This window comes from Dicentrarchus labrax, unplaced genomic scaffold, assembly GCF_905237075.1.
Source record: "Dicentrarchus labrax unplaced genomic scaffold, dlabrax2021, whole genome shotgun sequence".
NCBI classification, from domain to species: domain Eukaryota; kingdom Metazoa; phylum Chordata; class Actinopteri; family Moronidae; genus Dicentrarchus; species Dicentrarchus labrax.
The window spans coordinates 5,793,453-5,816,297 of NW_026136718.1; the positions used below are offsets into that span (position 1 = coordinate 5,793,453).

Genomic DNA, 22,845 nt, shown 5'->3' on the forward strand with positions numbered 1-22,845 from the left:
GCAGCAGACTCTGGTTTAGCTGTGGGAGAGCTGTCTGAGACTGTCACTGCAACATACAGCTGCTGTATTAGCCAGAGGCCTGCTGGTATGTGACACACTCCATTGTGTCTGTGAATACCTGTATGTTACGCCTGTATGTGAGCAGCTCAGTTAGTCAGACGACCTGCCTGCCCTTATGTGTTGTATTGTAATCAACCTGTATGAATAACCACAAGTTTGGTAATTCGCTTTTCAAGTCGTTCACTGGCTCAAGCTTCTTAATCGGCACACATTTGTAGTTTTTCTGTTTTACATCACTTATAAACTGAATATTCCTGAGTTTCTGACTATTAGTGAGACAAAAACAAACAATCTGAAGACGTCAACTTGAGCTTTGGGAAATGCCAGTGTCCGTTTTTTACTATTTTCTGGCCATTTTGTGAAAATGTTTATGCAGTTAAAACTATGTAACTTCTGCCGCTAGGGGGTGTCTCACATAAAAACAACAAAAGATAATAAAAGATATAAAAGTTTAAGATGATGTTGTGAAGTAGAATTGGAGTTGTCTTCATTGTTAAACAACCACCACTGCTGATGCAAATCTGACAAACATTTGGGATAATATAAGTACACAACAAAAGTCTTTTTTAGACCTTTTAATGCGGAAATGTTACATATTATATCTTCAATTGGAAAAATAATCATCAATCATAAGTAACATTCCTATATAATGTAACTGTATGCAAGTTAAAAATAATAGAAGATAGGTAATGTGTTTGTCAGCGAGATCAAGGATGTACATTTGCACTGAACTGCTGATATTTTACGGTGCATTGAACAGTGGGGAGAAGATGTTGGAATATGACCTCCAGCTACTCTCTCGTCTAAATGGAACAAAATGTCCAGCTGCCAAGATCTCTCACAAGAAATAACATTAAGCTATAGTTGAAAAAACTATTTGTCCTCTTAAATCTTGCAAGCCACATCACTATTATAAAGTCAGTTTCAGAGTCTCGGTTGCCATTCATTTTTTAAAAAGTTTAAATTAGATACCAAGGATACCACTCCGCTGACTAGAACCTTTAAAAGTGCAAAAATACTTACCAAACTTAAATAAGGAGAACACAGAGTGAGTAATGTCCATGCCTTTCCAGTGACCGCTGATATGAAACACGTGTATTTAACAAAAACTCTCACTCTTTAACCAAATTCATCCCAGTTTTAACCTGGAAACCTTTTGAGCTGCAAATCACTTTAATCCACACGGGGTTGCTTGTAAATTCTTCAGATGTGGCACCTGGCCACATATTTAGCTCAATCTGAGAATTAGATACTGAATTAATTAACTCTCACTAGCCTGGTAAAATATTTTAGCAAAATAAAGTCTTACAGTCAGGTCCAACTAAGTGGACGGATTTTATTATTGTATCGCATTCATGCTTAAACCATTGGGTACTGGACCGGGATAAAACATTTATAGTTTATGCAACAAAAACCTGTCCAGACTTTATGTCCAAATGTCTAATTTAATGCCCAAGAGAGGATCGATATTGAGCTGTTACACGGCAAAGAAATAATCTAAATCATCTGCATCAATTTAACCATCTTCCACACTTATATTTCTCCTTTTAAAATAAGAACTGTTACTGATGCAATCAGTGATGGATCCTGTATCATGTAACCATCAAATCAGGATATTAAAGCCATCATTGCTCACAAAGTGCCACATATCAAACTGACAGTACTAATCTAACATATTCAACCAGAACTTGTCTGGGACAGTTATACATAGCTACGTGCACAGACATGTTGAGGGGCTGTAAAACTGGATAAAAATCCACATATGATGCATGTCAAACAGTAATAAAGGTTTAAATGATATGGCAGTTTATTTTGGTCTAAGTTTTGCAGTTACAGGCTGCTCATAGTTATGCTACTACGGGAAAAAGCCTTGTGCATTTAAACAGTGTACTTAATGGAAGGTAACATCATTGGTCACCTTCTCCGTGTGAGATAATTGCTTTAAAAGGCCCTGCACACTCACAGGTGTTTTAACTGTTCTGGCCAGGTCTGCTTGGTAGAAAAGGTGGGCAGCGTCGTGCTGTATTTACATCAGTTCATGATTATAGGTGTAATTTGTTCCACCCAAACAGTTGCAACAAAGCAAACAAGGGAGTGAGAGAAAGGTCAATTAAGCGCAGTACGTATGCCCAGTCCTGAAGAGAGCTGTATTAGTTTGTTTACCACATGGGAAGTAAAAATACAACAACTGCGCTGTTAAAATCATTCTTGAGTTAGAGCGAGACTATACGTTTTTAAGGAATAAACACTTCTCCTCTCTCAAATGAAAAGTAATTCCTAATGAACAACCCTTGCTCAGTTTAAATCAGTACACTACACTCTGGGGTGAGTTTATGGTGATTAATGTTACCAAACTTTAGATAGCAATGTCCACTACACTGCAACATCAAAGTCCTTTCACTGGCATGATGACTCCTGCAGTTGTACACAACACAGAATTTATATATCCTGTAATATAAGCCACCACTGTTTAGCCAAAGTTACACAGATAATTCACTAGTTTCCTGTGTTCTCTTAGTGCAGTTTAAATGTTCACTTTAGCTATTTTACTAAACATAAGATAGCAACCAGACCTGCATTTCCAGCTCATGTCTGAATGGTTGCAACTCACCAGTGAAGGAAACGAACATTAATAGCCACCACACAGAGTGGCATCCTAAAATAAGATCAAATGTTCCTTTATTGAGGAGAAATTCAAGTCAGACACAGCAGTTTAGGTGAATGTAGTACAACAAGTGAAACAGCTTAACTGCAATGAATCCTTTTAGACAATCTGTGAGCACAAACAAACCCGACAGAAAGCTTCAACTCTTTCTTATAACGCTACATTATTACATTTCCATCCAACATCCTTAAAATAAAGGGAGTAAAACAGGCTTATAACTCCACTAAACACAGGTACTTCAGGTCAGGAGGCAGGTGAGGAGTCGGGAGGGAGGGAGGGAGGAAGGGAGGAAGGAGGGAACAGCGCACGGCAACGGTGTTTACGACAGTTCAACGCCATTTCCGGCGCAAACACACGAAGAGCCAGTGCGACGAAAACATGCGAGGTCAAAAGTTATGGTCCTGACTTTGAACAGACACGGAACCTAACACGCAGACATGGTGGGTCGCAGCTGTCGTTCACGAAGCGTTAGGACAGTCTGAAAAAAATGGCTGCATGATCGGGAGTCAGCCGAAAACCTCCATAAACCATCACTATGTGTTATAATGTGCTAAGCTAAGCTAAGCTGTCTGACCCTGTCTCCCTCTCTCTCTCTCTGTCTGTCTGTCTGTCTGTCTGTCTGCAGGCCAGTTCCATGGTGGCAGTGGGGCTGGCTCTGGCAGCAGCTGGATTTGCAGGTGAGTAACTATAAAAGCTCAGTAAGTTGGTGGATGAGGGAGAGCTTTTTTTTTTAGTGACCAGTCACCTTGACACAGTTCAGAGTTGAGCCTCATGTTACTCATTCAGTGTTTGTATTAGTCTGCAGTGCAGTTTATACATTGGTTATTGCTTTTTAAATATGTATTTGCTTCATATAGGCCTATACGTTTTCAACCAGTACTTAATAGCTGTGTTTAGTTTCACCTGTCTTTGTAGGTTTGTTGTCCTGGATTTTAGCAACTTTAAACCAGAGTCAGATCCCATGTCTGTGATTCTGAAGTTGTCTGAAGTCTGAATATTAGTTTACTGTAAGGAAATGCTTCACTGGACAATAAAAGTCCTACAGTGTTAAGTGCAGGCTAATTGACAATGAAAACATGAAACACGGGAAGTAAACGAAGGGTGGGCAATAATTTAAGGTTATCATGTTGTTTTCTGTTGTTGAACTTAACAATTCAAAGCAAATTGTAAATTCCAGACAAACAAAATGAGTTTATCTAGACTATCTTAGCTCAAGTTTGTGTGTAATCATTTTATATGTGATATATTTTCCTTATAGTGATATAAATATTGGTAAAAATATTCCAAATAATGTTACTATATTAATTTTAAATATATCTGCCTGCCTACTAAACATACAATCCATATCAGTGTTTACATTAAAAAGACAATAGTACAATGCCATAAATATCTGTATCAGATGATACAGATATTTCAGATTTGCTCCTCTTCGTTGTCTCCCAGGTCGCTATGCCATGCAGGCCATTAAACAGATGGAGCCTCAGATGAAACAGGCCCTTCAGAGCTTCCCCAAGACGGTGAGAAGGAAAACATGACACAGCACATTTCTCTCTAAATTAAAGTATGTGTGCTAGATACTGTACCTCTCACTCTGTTCGCTTTATTTTGAATGAATGTTTTTGCCAGTAAGGATCAGTTAGCAGACCCGTCGTGATGAACTGGTAACTGTATATGTTGTTGCAGGCTTTTGGAGGAGGAGGGTACTATAAAGGCGGATTTGACCCAAAGATGAACAAGAGAGAAGCTTGCCTGATTTTGGGTGTCAGGTATGTGAACCCTCACTGGGCAACCATTCCAACAGTTACATGTTACGGTACATCTACGGTCACATTTAGGTCATTCTACATTACAGCCAAGAATTTACTAACCAGTACTATTTGCACTGATTATTGTGATGATAATTAACTGCTGTATGTACCATTGTTCTGTCTTTCAGCCCCACTGCCAACAGGATTAAGATCAGAGAAGCCCACAGAAAACTGATGACCCTGAACCATCCAGACAGAGGTAAGTAGGGCCCCACTGGTTTATATAGATTTTTGTTAGCCACTGTACGTTACAGTAGTGTGATATAAAATATAATAGTGCTCAACAGACTGAGTAAATAAACATTGTTTCTAGAGTTCACTGCATGAATCTGTGTTTGCTCCAGGTGTTAACTATGCTGGTTAGAGAGGACTTGTTACTCAAATGTATTATTTTTTCAGTACATAAATATATAAACTTCCAGATAGAATACAGATAAAGATAAAAAAAGGCAATGGACCAACAGTAAATGTAATGATTTGACTCTTGAACAGGTTTTACAGTCAGTCCTAAAGGGGAAATAATGCATGCAGCATGATCGCAAAAGTCATAGTAATAGTTTAGATCTTAGAGCACAGCAAAATCTCCTGAAGTTAAACTATAATATATGACTGTGTGTGTGACAGGTGGATCTCCCTACATAGCAGCGAAGATAAATGAAGCGAAGGATTTGATGGACGACCAGACAAAGAAATAGAAGACGCTGGACGATGACCTTAATGTGATTCTACGCTGATCTTCTCCATACTGTTGCACTGACTTGAGCAATTACCAGACTTTTCTAACGTATTGTTCTCAAATAAAATCACAATAAAAACGTTAATTGGATTCTCCCCCGTTATTTTTTTGTATTTTAGATTTACGTTTTGTACTTATCTAAAACAGGAACTTCAAATTTAATGACATATTTATTTTTGTGCGAGAGACAGACACAGTTGGGTTTCAGATCTACATGGAAGATCAAGTTTATTTAAGAACTACCTGCATACAAAACATATTGCACATCAACCAACCAGAACGATCCTTTAAAAAAAAAAAAAAACATACTGTAGTTGACCCAGCAAAAACACTTGGGATGTCACAACTCTCAGTAGTCCAAATTGTGATTTGTCTTGAAAGAAAACCCTAGGTAACGCATGTTTTAGTGTCAAGAAAAAGAAGAGCTTCTCTTGTTTTTGTGTGGTTTTTTTGTTTTTTTTAAATACTGTACATTTTTTAAATAAATAAACCAAATAAATCTCCTTCCGTAGTGGAACAGTCGTGACCAGTTTCCAGCCAGTCTGTGGAAGAACCATGAAAATGACATCATTGTCACCTGGGCTTGGTTTTCCAGAAACATCTCAACACCAGGGTAGTCTGGTTCTTACTGCTCAATACAGGATTTTTGCAATAGTGGGCATGTAAACTGGGATAGTAGCTGTATAGACACAGCAAACATCCTTTGAGTCTCTTGATTTAATTGGATTTCTCGGAGGAAACGGTACTCCATATCCGTCTTGAAATATTTGATGAAACTGCTCGATGTTTTGAAATGAGATGTTTCCAGGAAACCCAGCATTGATGGCTACATCTCTGTCCAGCAAAAAAAAACAGTAACAGGCCAGTTTCCAGACTCAACTACAATCAACTTTTTAAACAGAAAAAGTTTATGTTTCAGTGCAAAGAAAACAACTTTTCTATGGTTTGTTTCTTTTCCAGACACGCTGTAATAACATTTCTTCTATGACTTAAGTGGTTGCATATTGAAAAACAGAAAGCAGCTAATGTCAAACTCCTCAACATATATATATAAAGGATAACTTGTCTCATTTTCCCCACAAACATTAAGAATTAACACACCTGATTTTAAAAAGATATGCCTCTGAAATCCTTTCAAGGTCTTTCAGTGTTTGCCTCTACCTGTCTAAAGTGCCATAAGGGTACATATAGACCAAGGAGACAACTCATCTGGTTCATCTGTGGCAGGCGAGTGTGACCAACTAACACAGAATTGAGTGAAAAGATTTCAGATGGTGTGCAGAGCCAGGCAACAACATGTTGAATCTACTCTCAAGGCACAACAGCTGATCACATGTATGTCAAACATACTTGGGTTTTTCCAACAAACCTATCTGCACTGTGGTACTGCTCATGCAGAATGTTAAATTTACAAACTACTTCAGATGCACAAAACATCCTGTGGAAGCATCTTTTTGAGTCCACCTGGCAAAAGGCAGACTTTTTTTTTTTTTCTAAAACCCTGCAATGATATTTTTTTTTACCAATAATTAAAAAAAAGAACCGCTGCATTCATACCACAGTATGGGTTTGAGTGGAATCCCTGTCTGCATTTTATAAATACTGCATCCAGTCCAGCCTCTTCCTGAGCTCTCAATGAAGAGTGGACTGAAAAGTACAGTTAAGTAGATGTCTGTCAGTGTGTGTGTGTGTGTGTGTGTGTGTGTGTGTGTGTGTGTGTGTTTCACTGTCTTTGGCAAGCTCATACAGGAAGAACTATCGTACAAAAACTGTAGTAAAATGAATAGTTGGACTGAACACGAGTGTAAAGGGGAGGTTAAGGGTCAGACCTCTAAAACTTGCGCAGTGGAACAGGTTTCAAATATTTGTAAAGTAAAAAAAGAACAGTGCTTGTTGTATTTATATGTTTAAGGCTGCTCCAGAGACAGGGAGATTCAATCAAGTGCAGCCAAAGAATTGAAAATATTTGAAACCATTTCCTTTGCTCAGGTCTCACTAGGAGAGTCCGTTAACAACGGGTTGCGGGTTAGAGTCCTCCTTGTAGGAGACTTTGGCGGGCCTCTCTGTGGAAGACCTGGGAGCTCTGCTGCCTTCGCTGTCGGCAGCACTGTTGTTGGAACCATTGGTGGTTGCCGGAGCAGACGGCGGGCTGTGCTCAGCAATGGCATCCACCTGACCCTGGACAGAAATGTGGGATGAACAAATAATGAACTTAGAATGTATTCAAACTAATTCACCAAAAAAAAAAAAATCATACAGCTGCATTTACATTCAGAAGTAAATAAATACAGGAGCAGACAGAATTTAAAGAGAAAGAGGAAAGAGAGTTTATTAAAGGTTAACTGTGGTCTGCAAAAAATTTGTAAACACATTTAATTTAAGCACTAACCACATCCTTGGTTTTCTTGGCGTCCTTGGTGGTCTGTCTGCTCTGAGATTCGGCCCTGGATATGTAGTCCGCCACCGTCACTGTACAGACAAGACAACAAAGAAGAGAAGAACAGTGGTTATGACATTGTCTGTTTTCTTTAAATAACAGAAGCCAAAATGCTAACTCTGTCTGGACCCCGTCTGGCAGTATGAAAAGAGGCTTTTCAACAATTTCAGACTCCTCAAAGAGCACTCCGTTGTGCAGTTTACATTCACCACGTACAGTTGACATCCAACACAACATCACAGAGAAGTTAGAGGTCAGGCTTACAATAACACACCGCACAAACCAGGACTGCCATTAGTGTAACAGACAGCCTGACAACATGAAAAACAAACAAGCTGTCGCCTAGTTGTTAGTGAACAAATATTGCGCCTGTGAAATAGTACAAGTGCATGGCACGGCAAACCAGTGTGGACAGTGTAGTCAGTCAACGTCCTATCATTTAGCCAATGAGGCAAGCAACACTCAATAACCACACTGAAGAGATCTGAACGATTTAAATATCTTTATGGTTTAGTATGTAGTCTGTGGCACGCAAACAACCAGGCCTGGAGCACAACCTTTTTAGCCAAGCCATTAGGAGCACTTTTCAGAGGAGGGGATACTGGCAGTTGCCTTAGTTACCTGGCTGCCTCTCCTCAGGCAGGCGGATGCGGCGACGTCGACTACGGTTACGGCGCTGAGGTTTAGCTTCGGGGTCATCTAGGGGTGTTTGGTCATCACAAAGACAGGGATTGGGGGCTTAAATTGCCTTTAAACCAGAGACCTGTATCTGTGCTGCACTGGCTCCTTTTACATTCAAAATGGGAAATAATGCATTGCTGTACACTTTGGACCACTGACAGCTAAAAACAGCACTGTTACCTCTGACAGGCTTTCTTCCTAAGATGCTGTTCTTAAAGCACTGAAGCAGTCTTGTAAAATGATCTTGACTTCCCTACCTGTTCCATTTTCACTCATTGAGGCATTGTCCGACTCGGTCATGCCATCCATCAGTGTAGCGTCCTCGTCCGTTCTGCGTCGTCGAGATCTTCTGCGGCGGTTTGCAGGCAAGTTGGACTCACTAGCATCTGTATCGGCTGTCTGGTCTGTCTCTGTGTTTGTCTCCAAGGCTCCATAGGCATGGTGATCCTCATGGTCCCGAGGCCCTGCTGCAGGTATGTCAGGTTCACAGAAAATAGGTTATACTTACAGTCAAACGAATTGCCAAATGACAAGACTTTTACAAGAGAAAGGTATTTTTATATCTCTCTTTATATCCCCTAAGAGTGAATTTTACCAAAGCTGTTGTTGTATCCTCCTCTTCCGCCTCTTCCCCGTCCGCCAGTCCCTCCTCGGCCTCTGCCGGGTCCAGGCCTCCTTCGACCATCTCTTAGAGGTCGTTGGCCTCTCTCCCTCTCCCTGCAAGTCAGTCAGTCAATCAAAACAAAAACAAAAACAAAAACTCATGCACTAGAACTACAATAAAGATGGTAAAGAACAGCTGGCACCAAGGCAGATGCTATGTTTGTAGCAATAACACAGATTCCACTAAAAACTGAACACAGCTATGCATTTTGTACATCTTTAGGTTTTATAAATACAAAAAAAAAAACTCACCTGTCCTGGTCCTCTCCAGCAAGGGACCAGTCACTGAGCTCATCCCTGCGCTCTGAATCTGTCTCAGAGGCGTTGGACTGTTCTGAGTTGGTGCCTGTGAGAATCAAGCAAACACACGAGAGGAGAGAGAGACAGCCACACAGAAAGGTCAGGACAAATGTTAAAATACTGGGATACAGTTGGCTCCACACAACTACAGATTACCACAGACAACCACATTATCTGGCAGCAAATAAGTTGATTTTTTAATATGTAGTTGTAAAAGGTGCCTACCATATCCAGTGCTGTAGCTGTGGCCTCTGCGCCCACGCCCTCGACTGTTGTAGGAGCGAGTGACGTGTAAAGAGGATGAGGAGGCATTGGCACTACCATCTGTATTATATCCTCCTCCTCCTCCTCCTCTTTCCCCTCTGTCTCCTCTCTCTCTGTCAGCTGATCGGTGGCCCTGCGTGATCTGACGTAACTGTTCATCTATCTGCATCCTCTCCAGGCGAAGCTGCTCAACCTCCTAGAAAAGAAATAGGGGAAATGGTAAGAATAAAGGGAAAGAAAGTAAGACAAAAGCAGAAGCAAAAAAAAAGAAAAAAGAAAATTTTTGTGATTGTAATCTTTCGGAAAATCAAGCAAATCTCTGAGAGATGGTTCATCACTGCATACACAGGCATCATCATCATCATCATACACACATCTACAACACATCCAGTGTGCCTCGTGTTGCTTATTCTGAATCTTGCTAGGCTGCTTCCCTGTGTATAATCCACAATCTGCCTCAGCTCTTCTTCTAGCTGCTGGCCCTCCGAAAGAAGCTCCACCATGTCCTACAGACACACACACACACACACACACACACACACACACACACACAATACAGTGCAAAACAAACACACGCAAAGCACCAACACAACACAAAACATGCAAACAGCACAGGACACACACATACATACATGCAAAGTCCAAAATGTAGAAACAGTGAAATACACAACACAGAGAGACAAGGTGATTATCGCTGAAGATGATCATAAGTTTTAGAAATGTGTTGCCATTCACAATTAACAGTGTATAATGAGAATATAAAAATGACATCAGATAGCAGATATTCACACCAGGAAACTGTTTACTAGAGCTGGTATGAACTATATGTTCAGCTCCATGCACTCCTCTGCTTATGTGGTAGTTTTTTTTCCTCACACATTTCCTTCTTACTGTGATTTATGCGTTACAGGGACCATTAAATTTTTTTTCCCCCAAACAAATTTTTTTTTGCCAATCCAATACTTCTATTTTCCCAAATAATACAGGTGCATCATTCACACTTCAAGTACATTAAAGTTATTAAAATCAATCCAGTGTGTATGTTTGACAACTGAATAGCTCATCCTTGCATTAAGAATAAAAATGCATTCTAGCTGTTCTCTAATGTTTATTTATTTTTAACAAAATAAAAAACCCAGGATGTAATCTTGTTGGCCATGTCACTATCTCGAGAGAATTTCCCTCTCCTTTTAAAAGTGTGCTCCAGCAATTAATTCACACCTTTAATTGTGCAAACGGTAAAATGTTTCACCACTAATGTGTCTTCATCAGAGCCAAAAAATGTCACCCAGTGTTGTATCGGTGCAGCCTTTGCACAAGTTACCTGTATAAACTGTATTCCATTCAGTGTTTATTTCTGTGTATAGTATTTAGTTCTGTATCATTTCTGCTGATTACATTAATGAATTGCTCTTGTTGGCTTTTGCTGCAGTGGCATGGTCAGTGTGTCTGTTGTCTCTCCACTGCTGTCTGTCTCTCCTCTGAGCAGGGGTTGCCACTCCCTCCCACGGTATTGCTCTATGTGGTTTTGCTGCCCCTGCAGCTCAGTGGAGTGGAGGAAAGACAGACAGCAGAGAGCTGATGACAGCTGCTGTGCATGAAAGCTTTGTGAGTACAAACACCTGTGTGACAGCTGACGTAAAACAAAGGATTGGATCTGGCTCAATAAAGCCGATAGATCAGTTAAAAAATGCCTTGATTGGCTCCAGTACCAATCCCATATCACTTTATTTGAGTACATGCACAGCACAAAGACAAAGCAGTGTTACTGTTTAGACTTAAGCAAAGCTTAAAGCACTGTGAGATGCTGGTATACATGCACTCCATACTGCCAACTGAATGAAATACTCGTCTGCCAGGAGATGCATTAAGAGGCTGCCTGAAGGAGGCTGTAACTTGAAGCTGTGGCACTGAGTGAAGGCAAACAATTGGCAAAAACATACACAAGCAAACCTTTTTTCCTAATTCGGCACTCACACACACCCGTATACATCGGCATCCTTACATTGAGGTAAGAGATGTGGTATTCCAGCAGGACCTGGACATTGCCAATACTTTCCTTAGTACCGACAAAGGTGAATGGGACCATTCCCTGTGTCAACAAAACACAAAAACACAACACATATGTTAGTATGGGACTGACTGGACCAAGTAGAAAGAAAGTGTGTACATCATTTGTAGAGCAACCAAAACTTTGGACACTTCAGTAGCAGTAAAAATGTGGCAGTAGCAGGCTTACTTCCTGTCGGGGCTGCTTGGTGTCATTGTCTCCTTCTATCCTGACCCTCACCACACCAGACTTGTCCACAATCTCCTGGATGACCTTACCGTTCTTACCAATCACTTTGCCTAGGGACAGAAAGCAGGGAAAAGATAAGAATGCAACTAGTAACCACGAAACACAGCTGCAAGCCAAAAAGATGATGTGACTGCCCCTAAAACAGAAGTTTGGGGGATTTCAAAGCTTAGGCAGTAAATGTGTGTATCTACATACCAACAAGGTTCCTGGGCACCTGGACAGAGTCCTCCAGAAACTCCAGATAGTTCCTGGCCTTCTTCACTGCCTCTGCTGACTGAAAAGACAACACAGGGTTAATTAATCTGTTATATGTACAACTCTAGAGCTGTAAAAGTGTCACCATGCACATAATGTGGAACCAAAGTTAACAAGCTTGAGTTCCGCCCAGAAGGTTTTCACTTCTTAAAATAAAATGCCCTTTAAATCTGTTGTTTGGGAACAATGTGGGTTCCCTGTCAGCTACAACAGCAACAGAGAGAGTAATGGATAAGACAACAACGATTTGTCAACTAACTAATTGAATCACTCTTCCTAATGCACACGTTTGTTTTCAGTTTCAGTTTTATAGCCAATTGTATTCTGGGGATGTATTCTGTGTTCACACAGTGTAATACAGCAATGTTTGAAATGTTCTTTTTTTATAATGAAAATAGTATACAAAAGTTGCCAGTGGACAAAATGCTACCTCAGTCCCCGGCAAAAGGATTTTGTCTGTCTTTATCCAAAAAAAAATACACTGAACCGTGGCAACAGGGTATGAACCAAACCATGACTTCTGAGAAGTGTTACACCCCTAACTAACACAAATGCACAGTAAATACAACATACAATTAGCACAGTCAGCTCCCGGACTTAATAACAATCATAACAAAATAATGGTTAAATCCTCAGACACAAACACAAAATACACCCCTTCTTGTTTCAGTATAGTGTCCACAATGATTCTCCAAAACCTTTTTTTTTTTTTTTTTTTTTTTTACAGACTTGTTCATTTGTTCTTTTCCCTTCCATTATTGAAACAATCATACCTCTCCATAAATCCTGAAAGTGCCAGTCTCCTCATCCAGCTCAATGGCAGTGACACCTGCAACCTTCCGTGCTTGCTGGATGTTGTTGCCATGGCTGCCAATGGCCAAGCCCATCAGATCCGGTCTCACCATGAACTCCTCCTGGAAGGATGACACCAGCTGCCTAGAGCTCTACACAAACACAAGAGCAAAGTTTAATTTTTTATTTTTTTCTTTTTTACTTTTTAACTTTTTATTAGTTAATATTGCAAAAAGTTTTGGTTTTAATCAATTCTCAATCCGACAAACCTCATTTTTCTAAAGCCAAAACTGCAAGATGTTAAAAGTTTTTAAAATTTGCTCTAAATAAGTGTTAAAAATGTTACTAATCTTAAAAATAGTGGTGAGAGGAAAAGTAAATCGCTTATGGTTTCTTTTCTATTTACCTCCCTTTAGAGTATTAGTGGTATTTCGGTAAAACTAGCCCATGAGAATATTCTTACCAACTCCTTTACCATTACTTTTCGTTTTTCATCTGGGGTCTAAGCATTAAACCCTGTTACCTGTTACCTGTTCTGTATAAATTTAAATTATTAAAATATAAGTGGTACTCCAAAATACACTGACTGCTACAGGCTAGGTATGAGCAACAAGTGCTTTTCTTTTCTTTGTCTTCAGTGTTGTTTTAGGTAACTTCATATTAGTGCTGGGCTACCACACAAACATTTTTATCATGGTAAGTTTCTGGTGCAGTTTCATGGAATATCATAGTATTTTAAAATAGTACATTATAAACTGACATAACATACTCAAAGTATTTAAGTATTCAAAGACTCAAATTAATTAACAAAAATGTGCGTTGTTAATTGTGTTATGAAGTTATCATTGTTAGTAAGAAGAGTATGCAGTTAATAGGGCTCACTCAAACACTACACTGCTTGCCCAGACCGCAGCGCTCTTTGCAGCAGAAACAACACTGCCGCCTATTGAGGAGTTACAACAGCTGTTCCAGCTATACGACGTCATACTGGAGTATACAGCTTCATTCAGTATATTGAACCAGCTCTACTTCAGCTTCCTATGAGACCTCCAGGTCACCACAGTGACTTAACCACGCCAGTCTTGTTTCCAACTGACCTCCAGGTGTTTTGTGGCCTCGTGGTTGCGTGACATTAACAGCAGCTTGGTCCTGATGCTGCGCAGGTGCATGTCACTTAGCAGAGACACGCGCTTCACTGTCGTCTCATTCATGGACTACACACACGCACACACACAGGAAATAAAAAGAAAGAATAAGTCAAGCTTCTTGCTGAGTCATTCACAATACAAACATACTGAGCAGGACAAAGTTGCAACATATCATGTGGTAGTGTAGGTGTTACCATAAATAATCAAATGTCACCACAGAGTTACAATAAGGCAGTTACCACAATCACTAGTTGGCTGGTCTCGGGGCAATATGAGATGCGACAGGCTCCCACAGCTTTCTTAAAGTCCTTATGGGCATTCTCATTCTGGCTCCTGTAATATGAGAAAGAAATATCAATTCAAACTTCCGAACTCCTAATGTAAACAAATGTACCCCTATCTGACATGACAGGAGATTGAAATTGAAAGAAATCTTAAGAGCAGTGCAAGACAATACAGACAATATGTTACACCTACAAAAAACAATCTACTACATATATGCATGTTATTGTTAACTGTGAAGAGAACAAGTTAAAGTTTTTTAAAGTGGGGTTGTATGAGGAATTTATCCGTAGTCAGTGTATTACCTACAGTAGCTGGCAGTCGGCCACCCCAGTTTGGAGAAGCAGACATGAGTACTGGCACAGAAGCTAAGGAATGTGCTGCTGTGGACGGGGGGGGGGCAGCAGCAACTATGGTTCGTCATACAACCCCATGTCAATAACTCAAAATTATCCCTTTAAGCTTTGTCCCTCCTGAATGCTGTTAGTTTAAAGCTGCTGTACATACGCTTCTTGTAGATCTTGAGGAACAGGGACAGTGCACTTGTGAAAGGAGTTCTTGGTGATGGCCTTGTTAGGGTTGACTGGACGCAGACGCTCAAAGGTCACAATCTCATTGTAAGTGGCGTCGCAGGCGGCGTACTCTATCACGTAGAACTGAAAAGACAGGCAGGTTCAGTGTATGAAATAAAAGGAACCGACAATAAAATGTATATATTTTATAAGGATGCACCGATACTATACTCATTTACTCGTACTTGTAATCATAAAACTACTCCGATAACACTTTTTACGGGAGCGTGACGTTAGAAGCCGTGTGGAGATACAGTATTTTAAGCACCTTTACAAGGAGCAACATTTAATCTGTTACGGTCAGAAAGTGAGGAACATCTGCTGAAAATAAAACATGTTTTCGAAGTCAATGTTAGAATTGTAGTGGTGTTATTACGTACTCAAACTGGTACTCGGTATCAGCAAGTAACCAAATGTAAGTACTTGTAACTGGCCGGAAAAGAAATGGTACTGGTGCATCCCTAGAATTTTAGCCTCTTGATTATAAAGCAAGTGAAAAACAGGTTTTAACTAGCACTTTAATAAATTCTACTATGCTACACTGCTGTTTACCAGACATAGATAGATACAATAGAGTATCAGTAAGAATTTTTATGTAAATATTGAGAGTATAGTAAAGAAATGTATCTTCAAAAAAAGGAACAAGACTCACATCTCCCTTCATCATGCGGACTTTCGCCAGCCACCAACCACAAGGCTCCTGGTCATTGGCTCTGGACAAGATCTGATGAGAGATTAAGACCACGACAGAGTGAGACGGAGACGGATAAAGAGGGAAACCAGGAAAGAAAAGAAGTCTATATGTGTGTCTTAATTACTAATCAGAGTGAAAAGATACATTTCCCCAATGGGATAAATAAAGTAAGTAATTATAGTCCTCCTCACCTCCACCTCCTCGCCCTCTCCAATCTCCTTCTTGCCGTCAGCGGGCGGTGGCATCCGGACATCGTTGAACGGCACCTGGCGTTCTGGCTGCCAACTGAACATAAGACATGGTAATTTCTCACCTTCTTTTAACATAGTTACACTACATTGGTCTTCAAATTCTGAACTGTATGTGTTTTGTAAAGCAGCTGGAATACAGGAGAAAGAGAGAAACTCACTTGTTCTCAAAGGCAATGGAGAGAGAGTCATCGTGGATATCTTTGACAAAGCCCTGCAGGACAGACAGACAGACAGACAGACAGACAGGACAGGACAGGACAGGACAGGACAGGGGTAAGCAAGCACATACGAAACTTGAAACTGACTCAAATGAAGTGCCAACTATTTATGTTACACAGACTGTACAGGACAGAAAGCAAAGAGCTGGCTTTGATTCTTTAAGCAAGCTCTCTCCTTTGTAAAAAAAAAAATATTAAAATATTTAAAAAAAAGGCACAGATTACAGGCACATGGTTTTAACGTAGAGGAGCTCAATTAGTTAGTTTGAGTACTGCAATGTTAAGTGTATGTTAATACATTAATAATATGTCATGTGCATTAATAAATAATAGCAGCACTGGTCAAAGCAAGACTAAAGTTCCCAACTAAGACTATAAACACAACAAGTTCTTTGATTATTCTGAGTAAAGAGACATTTTTCTGGGAAACAGACATCGCATTGTTTTCACGTCACTTATAATGCTTTTGGGAATCAAACACAAAACTCCATTCAACCCCATTGTTTTGGTTTGGCAGAGTCCCAGCGGCTGACATCTTAAAAATCTGGACAAATTAAACCTAATGTCTCTGTATGACTAGACATTTTATGTGAAATAAAACATAACGCAAATATTTAAAAGCCATTACGCTATGTCAATTTGTCACTGTAGAAGTCTGTCCTCTTGTCCTGAAGCCTTAGCCCAGCACACAAGTCTGTCTAAGTGGATTTACAGAGGTTGAAAACACATCTGGGCTCTCCTCACAGGGACCCATTAGTCAATGTAAAATAGTTTGTCTTATTACAGAGCTCCCTGTCAGCTCAGTCACGCAGAAAAAAGCAGCGATTTAATCAGGAAACAGGAAAGACAACATCGGGACAAGAGAAACATTAACATTACTCCTAATGCAAGTGCAAAATATGGTTGAGTGTGAAGCTTAATAGTAAACTAATAAACTGATATTAACAGTAAATTGAATATCTTTAGGGTCTGAACTAACTTAGTCAGACAAAACATGCGATTTAGTAAGAGGTTGGAGAAATTGTAAAGGGCATATTATAATATTTAACAGGAAAAAAAACAATAAAAACATTAGACGCAGCCCTAGTCTATTATCTTACGCACATAAATACACTTCAAGCCACTTGGCCGGTTAAATCACATTTTAATTGAACCATAAAATCACAAAGCCGTAGTCCCAAGAGCCAGCTGACGAGCAGGGAAACTTAACAAAGTGACTCAAGAAACCAGGGCTGGGGGGGTTGTTAGACAGACAAGAGACATGCAGCGAGGAGTCGAGGGTATCAAATAGTAGTAAAGGAGACATCTGAGGAATGGAGGTGAGGCCAGGGGGAGAGGAAGAGGAAGAGGAGGAGGAGGAGGAGGAGATGGGAGGAGAGTAGCTAGGGACTGTTACAGGCAGCATGTCTACAAATAGCATTTAAGTCCTACAGTATCAGTGACCCACTCCTGACAGGCCAGCTGGTCGGGGATTGACAAGGAACAACTGGCTCACACACACACACACACACACACACACACACACACACACACACACACACACACACAACATAGCTTCGGCATGATGAAGTATCAAATAATAAAGACAAGCTCAATGAGAGCTCAAAATCACCGCCACGGAGTCTACAACACTTTTATTAAACAACACGAAGAGGACAGTGTGTGTGTGTGTGTGTGTGTGTGTGTGTGTGTGTGTGTGTGTGTGAGGGTTTCTTACAGCTCTGATAAAAACCCGAATATATATATATATATATATAACACAAGAAGTTACAAATAACAAACATAAACACCAAACAAACTTCACTTGAATCTCTTTTTTTTTTTTCGACGTCAACAGTTGAGCTAACTTTTAGCTCGAGGAAGCTGCAGCCGAAAACGTCAAAAACAATAAATAACAACACCTATCGGGTTGTTTACGAACACGTAGACTCACGTTACAACTGATGGGATCGTGTGTTATCGCTCTGTGAGTCTAAAGAAACGTCGTTAAACTATAAAAAAAGAAAAAAAAAAGAAAAAAGCAGCCGACGACGACTTGCGAGCGATGCTAGCTTAGCGTGCTAATTCCGTGCTAGCGTTGCTCGTAGAAGCTAATAAAAAGCATTTAGGTGGTTCAGAGCGAGTCTGAAACGGCCTCCGTGGGTCCATGAGGACTCCAGCGACCTTATTCCACCGTGTGAGCAGGTATCGTGTCTACTGGCGGCGTTTACAAGCCGGTATTTACCTTGTAATAAGCCCCGTTGGAGCCACGGACCTCCACCGCCAGTTCTTCCATATTGGACACGCAAAGGATGCTGGGACGACAGGTGCCGCTCCATGGTTGGTAAACACCAGGGCCGGCCCCAGACTGCAAGGGGGGGGGGCCCGAAGCACAGTTAGATTTTGGGGCCCTTTGTTACTGCCAATAATAGTGATTATTGATATCATTCAGTTCAATTCGGTTTTATTTGTATAGCGCCAATTTCATAACAGAAGTTATCTCAGGACTCTTTTCAAATAGAGAACTCTTTAAAACATTAATTACAGAGACACAACAGTTCCACCGTGAGCGAGACCTTGGCGACAAGGGCAAGGAAACACTGCCTGAAGCCTTAGCCCAGCACACAAGTCTGTCTAAGTGGATTTACAGAGGTTGAAAACACATCTGGGCTCTCCTCACAGGGACCCATTAGTCAATGTAAAATAGTTTGTCTTATTACAGAGCTCCCTGTCAGCTCAGTCACGCAGAAAAAAGCAGCGATTTAATCAGGAAACAGGAAAGACAACATCGGGAAGAGAAATATTAACATTACTCCTAATGCAAGTGCAAAATATGGTTGAGTGTGAAGCTTAATAGTAAACTAATAAACTGATATTAACAGTAAATTGAATATCTTTAGGGTCTGAACTAACTTAGTCAGACAAAACATGCGATTTAGTAAGAGGTTGGAGAAATTGTAAAGGGCATATTATAATATTTAACAGGAAAAAAAACAATCAACCATTATAAAAACATTAGACGCAGCCCTAGTCTATTATCTTACGCACATAAATACACTTCAAGGTCTTGTGTCATTAAAGCCACTTGGCCGGTTATTTACAGAGACCCAACAGTACCACCATGAGCAAGCACTTGGCGACAAGGGCAAGGAAAAACTGCCTGTTAAAAGGCAGAAACCTAGGACAGATCCTCCGGCTCGAGGTGGGTGGGCGTCTGTCTCGACCAGTTGGGGTGAGAGAGAGAGAGAGAGACAGACAGACAGACAGGTGCACAGCAAAAAGGACAGAAAACCACAGCAAAAACATGCTACTGAACTGTGTTGCACTGACACTGGCCATGTGTCAACACTGGAAAAATGCTTACTTCCTCCTTTTACGGTAAAAAAAAATGATTTTCTGTTTGAGTGGATAGAAGAACTGGAATTTTTATTAAATAATGTTTTCATGGTGGTTAGAAAAAAAGACACCTACTATAAATATACTTATTCTACTCTGTCATTACGAATACACTTGTAAAACTAAATGTGAGAACTTTTTGTTGTAGTCAGATTGTAATCCACTGTGATTAATGCCATGGAAGCAGACACCAGATTTGCAAATTTACAGAAAAATCTTTCAATTAATATTTAGTAAAGTCAGCAACTCTCCCTACTATACATAAAACCTTAAAAAGCAGCCCGGCATGTTTTACCCATCTATGGTTTTTAATCTGAAATGGTAGCAAATTCAGCTACAAGAGCAGCCTGGGGTTGATTAACACTTAATATTCAAAATTATATAGTACTAAGTGGGATACCGAATGTCATCTAGGCCAATTAAAAGTAACAAAATAAACTAATCGTTTACTGTAAACACAATCTGCTTTATTATTATTTTTTTAAATAAACTGCAACACCAAATGTACAAAAACAGACAGCATTAAATAAAACAAATTAAAAAAATATCAGACAATACTTTAATACTTAAATAATGATGTAAATCAACAGGCACCTAAAACAAGGTAACACAAATGGTAAATATAATTTGCATATAATTTATTTTTCGAATATGTGAGCCAGCTCCGCTTTACTTTTTCCACATTTACTAGGTGTCTGTATGTGTAATGTTAGTGGAAGCTTCGGCCATCGTGTCTTTTTGGGAATGTGAATGTGTCCTTTTATAGGCAGTGGCCCTCTAAACACACACTGTTACTGCTCTCTGGGGGGGCTCATACACGTGTGACTCGTTCACACACTTAAAATAAATCAATACATCAATAATCTGACTCCTTTGTTTACACTTGTTTTAATCAGAATCGAGGTTTATTGCCAAGTTTCACCGTACAAGGAATTTGCTTTTGGTAAGTTGGTGTGTAACAGTTGTGCAGAGATGATTATAAATAAAGATTAAACAGATAGAGATAATAAAAGGAGCCAATGTGTGCATATATAAGGAATTAATATGTACAATGTGGTCGGATACTTACATAAACAAGCGAAGAACTGGACAGAAATGTGCAAAAGAAAAACAACAACAACCTGGGAATCTGCAAGTTAGCACTAACTGTGACATTTATGTATTTATTTTACCTTTATTTTATCAGGAAGTCCCGTTGAGATAAAAACATCTGGCCAAGGTCGCAGCCGGTACAAATAACAGCATATTAAAATACAACATATACAACATAATATACAGAAAGATGCACAATAAAACACAAACTATTCAAACACAATGGCTTCTCAAGAAAAACAACCACATGCCTCCGTCACCACATTCTTCTTAATGATCTTTTAAATTCATCAATGGATATAACTGTGTCTAATTTGAGATCTTTTTGCAGATTATTCCGTGCCCCAAGGTCTTCCCCAGATCTGTCAAAACCCAAAGGTACATTAAAAAGTAACCACTTGGAAAAACATAGCTGGTAAGTACCAGAGCTGAGACGGAGCAGGTTACAGATATATATATATATATATACAATGTGCAAAGATAAAATCAGAGGACAGTGCATTAATGTAACACATATATTCAGGGGGGGTCAGTGGGGGTCCCGGGTCTTGTTGAGCTGCAGATGGGAAAAAACTGTTCCTGTGGCAGGAAGTTTTGGTCCTGATGGACTGCAGCCTCCTGCCAAAGGGAGAGTGACTGAAAGAGTATGTGTCCAGGGTGGGAGGGGTCAGCCACAAAGGAAGAGTAATAAAGGTTAAGTCCAATCAATAAACATATTGATCAGTTCACAATCTGCTAGTATCACAGTGGTGGAAAGTAACAAAGTGTACATGTACTCAAGTATTGTTATATTTTCTGCTCCACTACAATTCAGAGGCAAATATTGTATTTGACATTTAACTGATGATGTATAATTATAGATTAATATAAGACTTTATTACTGATGTAAACAATCTGAGGGCTTCCTCTATCACTGGTAACTAAGTACATCTACTCAATTATTGTACACAACTAATTACTTTTATTACTTTTATCCTACTTATAGGCTATATTTCAGAAGCAAATGTTTTTATCCCACTAAACTAGTAGTAACTTTGCTCTTTGCATTGAGATTATCCATACAGAATATCATCTTATAAATAGAATATGGGGCACAGTTTAAAGACATTAAGATAAGTAAACATACAAACAAACATTTTTATACCAAAAATATGATATATATAATATGTTTCTTTATATATACAATTTATTTAAGCGTACAACTGATGTATACTGTCTACATACATAGTAAAATAACCTAGAATTGGAAAACAGTATATACATTTAGAAGAAAGGGAGGACCAAATTACAAATGACAGACTATGTTAAAGTGCACCAGTCAGTCATAAATGTTGCAAATTAAGAGCATATAAATATAAGAGAGTATAAATGGAGGGAGAAAATGAATGAATTGTATAAAGGGTGAATCTGCAAGTAGCAGATGGGAGTCAACAGCAGTGTGTTTAGTTTGAGGTGGATGATAAACAGAACATGATAATGATAACTGTCAGGTAGAAATAAGTTGTACAGACTGGTAGCTACTGCAAAGAAGCATCTCCTTTGGACATTTGGTGGTATCAGCCAGACGGTGTGTTTGGTAGTCGTTCCGAAAAGTATGAAGGTGGCTGTGAGGTACAGTGTTGTCCATGATGCTCTATAACTACCTAACAGTATGTAAGATAGTTCAAATGGTCTCCCTCTTGACCAGCTACAACATTAAAACACTGTTTTCACATAAATGTATCATTAATAATAATATAACCATATAATATATAGTAGTAGAGGTAACGTAAGAAGTACTTTTGACTTGAAACTTTTGATACTTGTGCTTGTGATGAGTGTTTTTACACTAAATATTACAGTAGTTTTACTTTTTCTTAAGTAAAGGGTTGAAAGACTTATTTCACCACTGGCTGGAGCAGTCAGTTAACAATAGTTATACTTTTTTTTTTACCATATTAGAAGGATTATCGCAGGATATTACTTTTTTCAGCTGGAAGGCCACTTGTTTTAAATTACTTTAAATCACATGTACATGCCACACAGTCCTAATGGCCGCACATTTCTTACAAAGTGCCTCTAAGAAAATGTCATAGTAAGCATACTTTCTTTTCTAAAAATGTAATTCCAAACTTTTGTTTTTTATTTTTCATTTTAAAAACGCATTTTGTCTCAACAAAACCTTGGTTTCTCCACCTATATTAAACATTTTCAGTCAAGGTTTAGTCACTTTCAAACTTAAGTCATGAATACATATCTCCAGGGGGTTAAACC

At 39.4% G+C, this 22,845-nt stretch overlaps 2 protein-coding genes across 8 annotated transcripts; one reads left to right on the plus strand and one right to left on the minus strand.

The window, feature by feature from the left end:
* Positions 1 to 3,044: 3,044 nt before the first annotated feature.
* Positions 3,045 to 5,359, plus strand: dnajc19 (DnaJ (Hsp40) homolog, subfamily C, member 19). The gene is made up of 6 exons (XM_051377035.1): positions 3,045 to 3,165; positions 3,351 to 3,402; positions 4,169 to 4,242; positions 4,409 to 4,491; positions 4,662 to 4,732; positions 5,158 to 5,359. Exons 1-6 carry the CDS (start codon positions 3,163 to 3,165, stop codon positions 5,226 to 5,228), a joined length of 354 nt encoding a protein of 117 aa, XP_051232995.1. The 5' UTR covers positions 3,045 to 3,162; the 3' UTR covers positions 5,229 to 5,359.
* A 107-nt stretch (positions 5,360 to 5,466) lies between these two features.
* Positions 5,467 to 18,415, minus strand: fxr1 (FMR1 autosomal homolog 1). 7 transcript variants are annotated; one of them, XM_051376969.1, is made up of 19 exons: positions 18,350 to 18,406; positions 16,066 to 16,118; positions 15,848 to 15,941; positions 15,615 to 15,686; positions 14,898 to 15,046; positions 14,348 to 14,441; positions 14,058 to 14,174; positions 12,942 to 13,112; positions 12,109 to 12,187; positions 11,854 to 11,963; positions 11,620 to 11,706; positions 9,989 to 10,120; positions 9,576 to 9,810; positions 9,303 to 9,396; positions 8,983 to 9,104; positions 8,645 to 8,854; positions 8,328 to 8,405; positions 7,659 to 7,738; positions 5,467 to 7,447 (listed from the first exon to the last, which is right to left on the minus strand). In XM_051376969.1, the coding sequence occupies exons 1-19, from the start codon at positions 18,398 to 18,400 to the stop codon at positions 7,265 to 7,267; spliced, it is 2,211 nt and encodes a 736-aa protein (XP_051232929.1). In that variant the 5' UTR covers positions 18,401 to 18,406; the 3' UTR covers positions 5,467 to 7,264. The 7 variants fall into 7 exon arrangements, with proteins under 7 accessions (XP_051232929.1, XP_051232928.1, XP_051232927.1 ...); XM_051376968.1 differs by having other exon boundaries at positions 11,620 to 11,712; XM_051376967.1 differs by having other exon boundaries at positions 11,620 to 11,715.
* Between the last annotated feature and the right edge of the window lie 4,430 nt (positions 18,416 to 22,845).

Excerpts from the sequence above, each read along its gene's own strand:
- fxr1 (XM_051376967.1), bottom strand. The coding sequence starts at position 18,400 with ATGGAAGAACTGGCGGTGGAGGTCCGTGGCTCCAACGGGGCTTATTAC. Across the intron at positions 16,119-18,349 it reads CCAACGGGGCTTATTACAAG|GGCTTTGTCAAAGATATCCA; the intron begins GTAAATACCGGC and ends TCTGTCCTGCAG. Across the intron at positions 9,397-9,575 it reads CAGCTACAGCACTGGATATG|GCACCAACTCAGAACAGTCC; the intron begins GTAGGCACCTTT and ends TGATTCTCACAG.
- dnajc19 (XM_051377035.1), top strand. Across the intron at positions 4,492-4,661 it reads TGCCTGATTTTGGGTGTCAG|CCCCACTGCCAACAGGATTA; the intron begins GTATGTGAACCC and ends TCTGTCTTTCAG. Across the intron at positions 4,733-5,157 it reads CCTGAACCATCCAGACAGAG|GTGGATCTCCCTACATAGCA; the intron begins GTAAGTAGGGCC and ends TGTGTGTGACAG.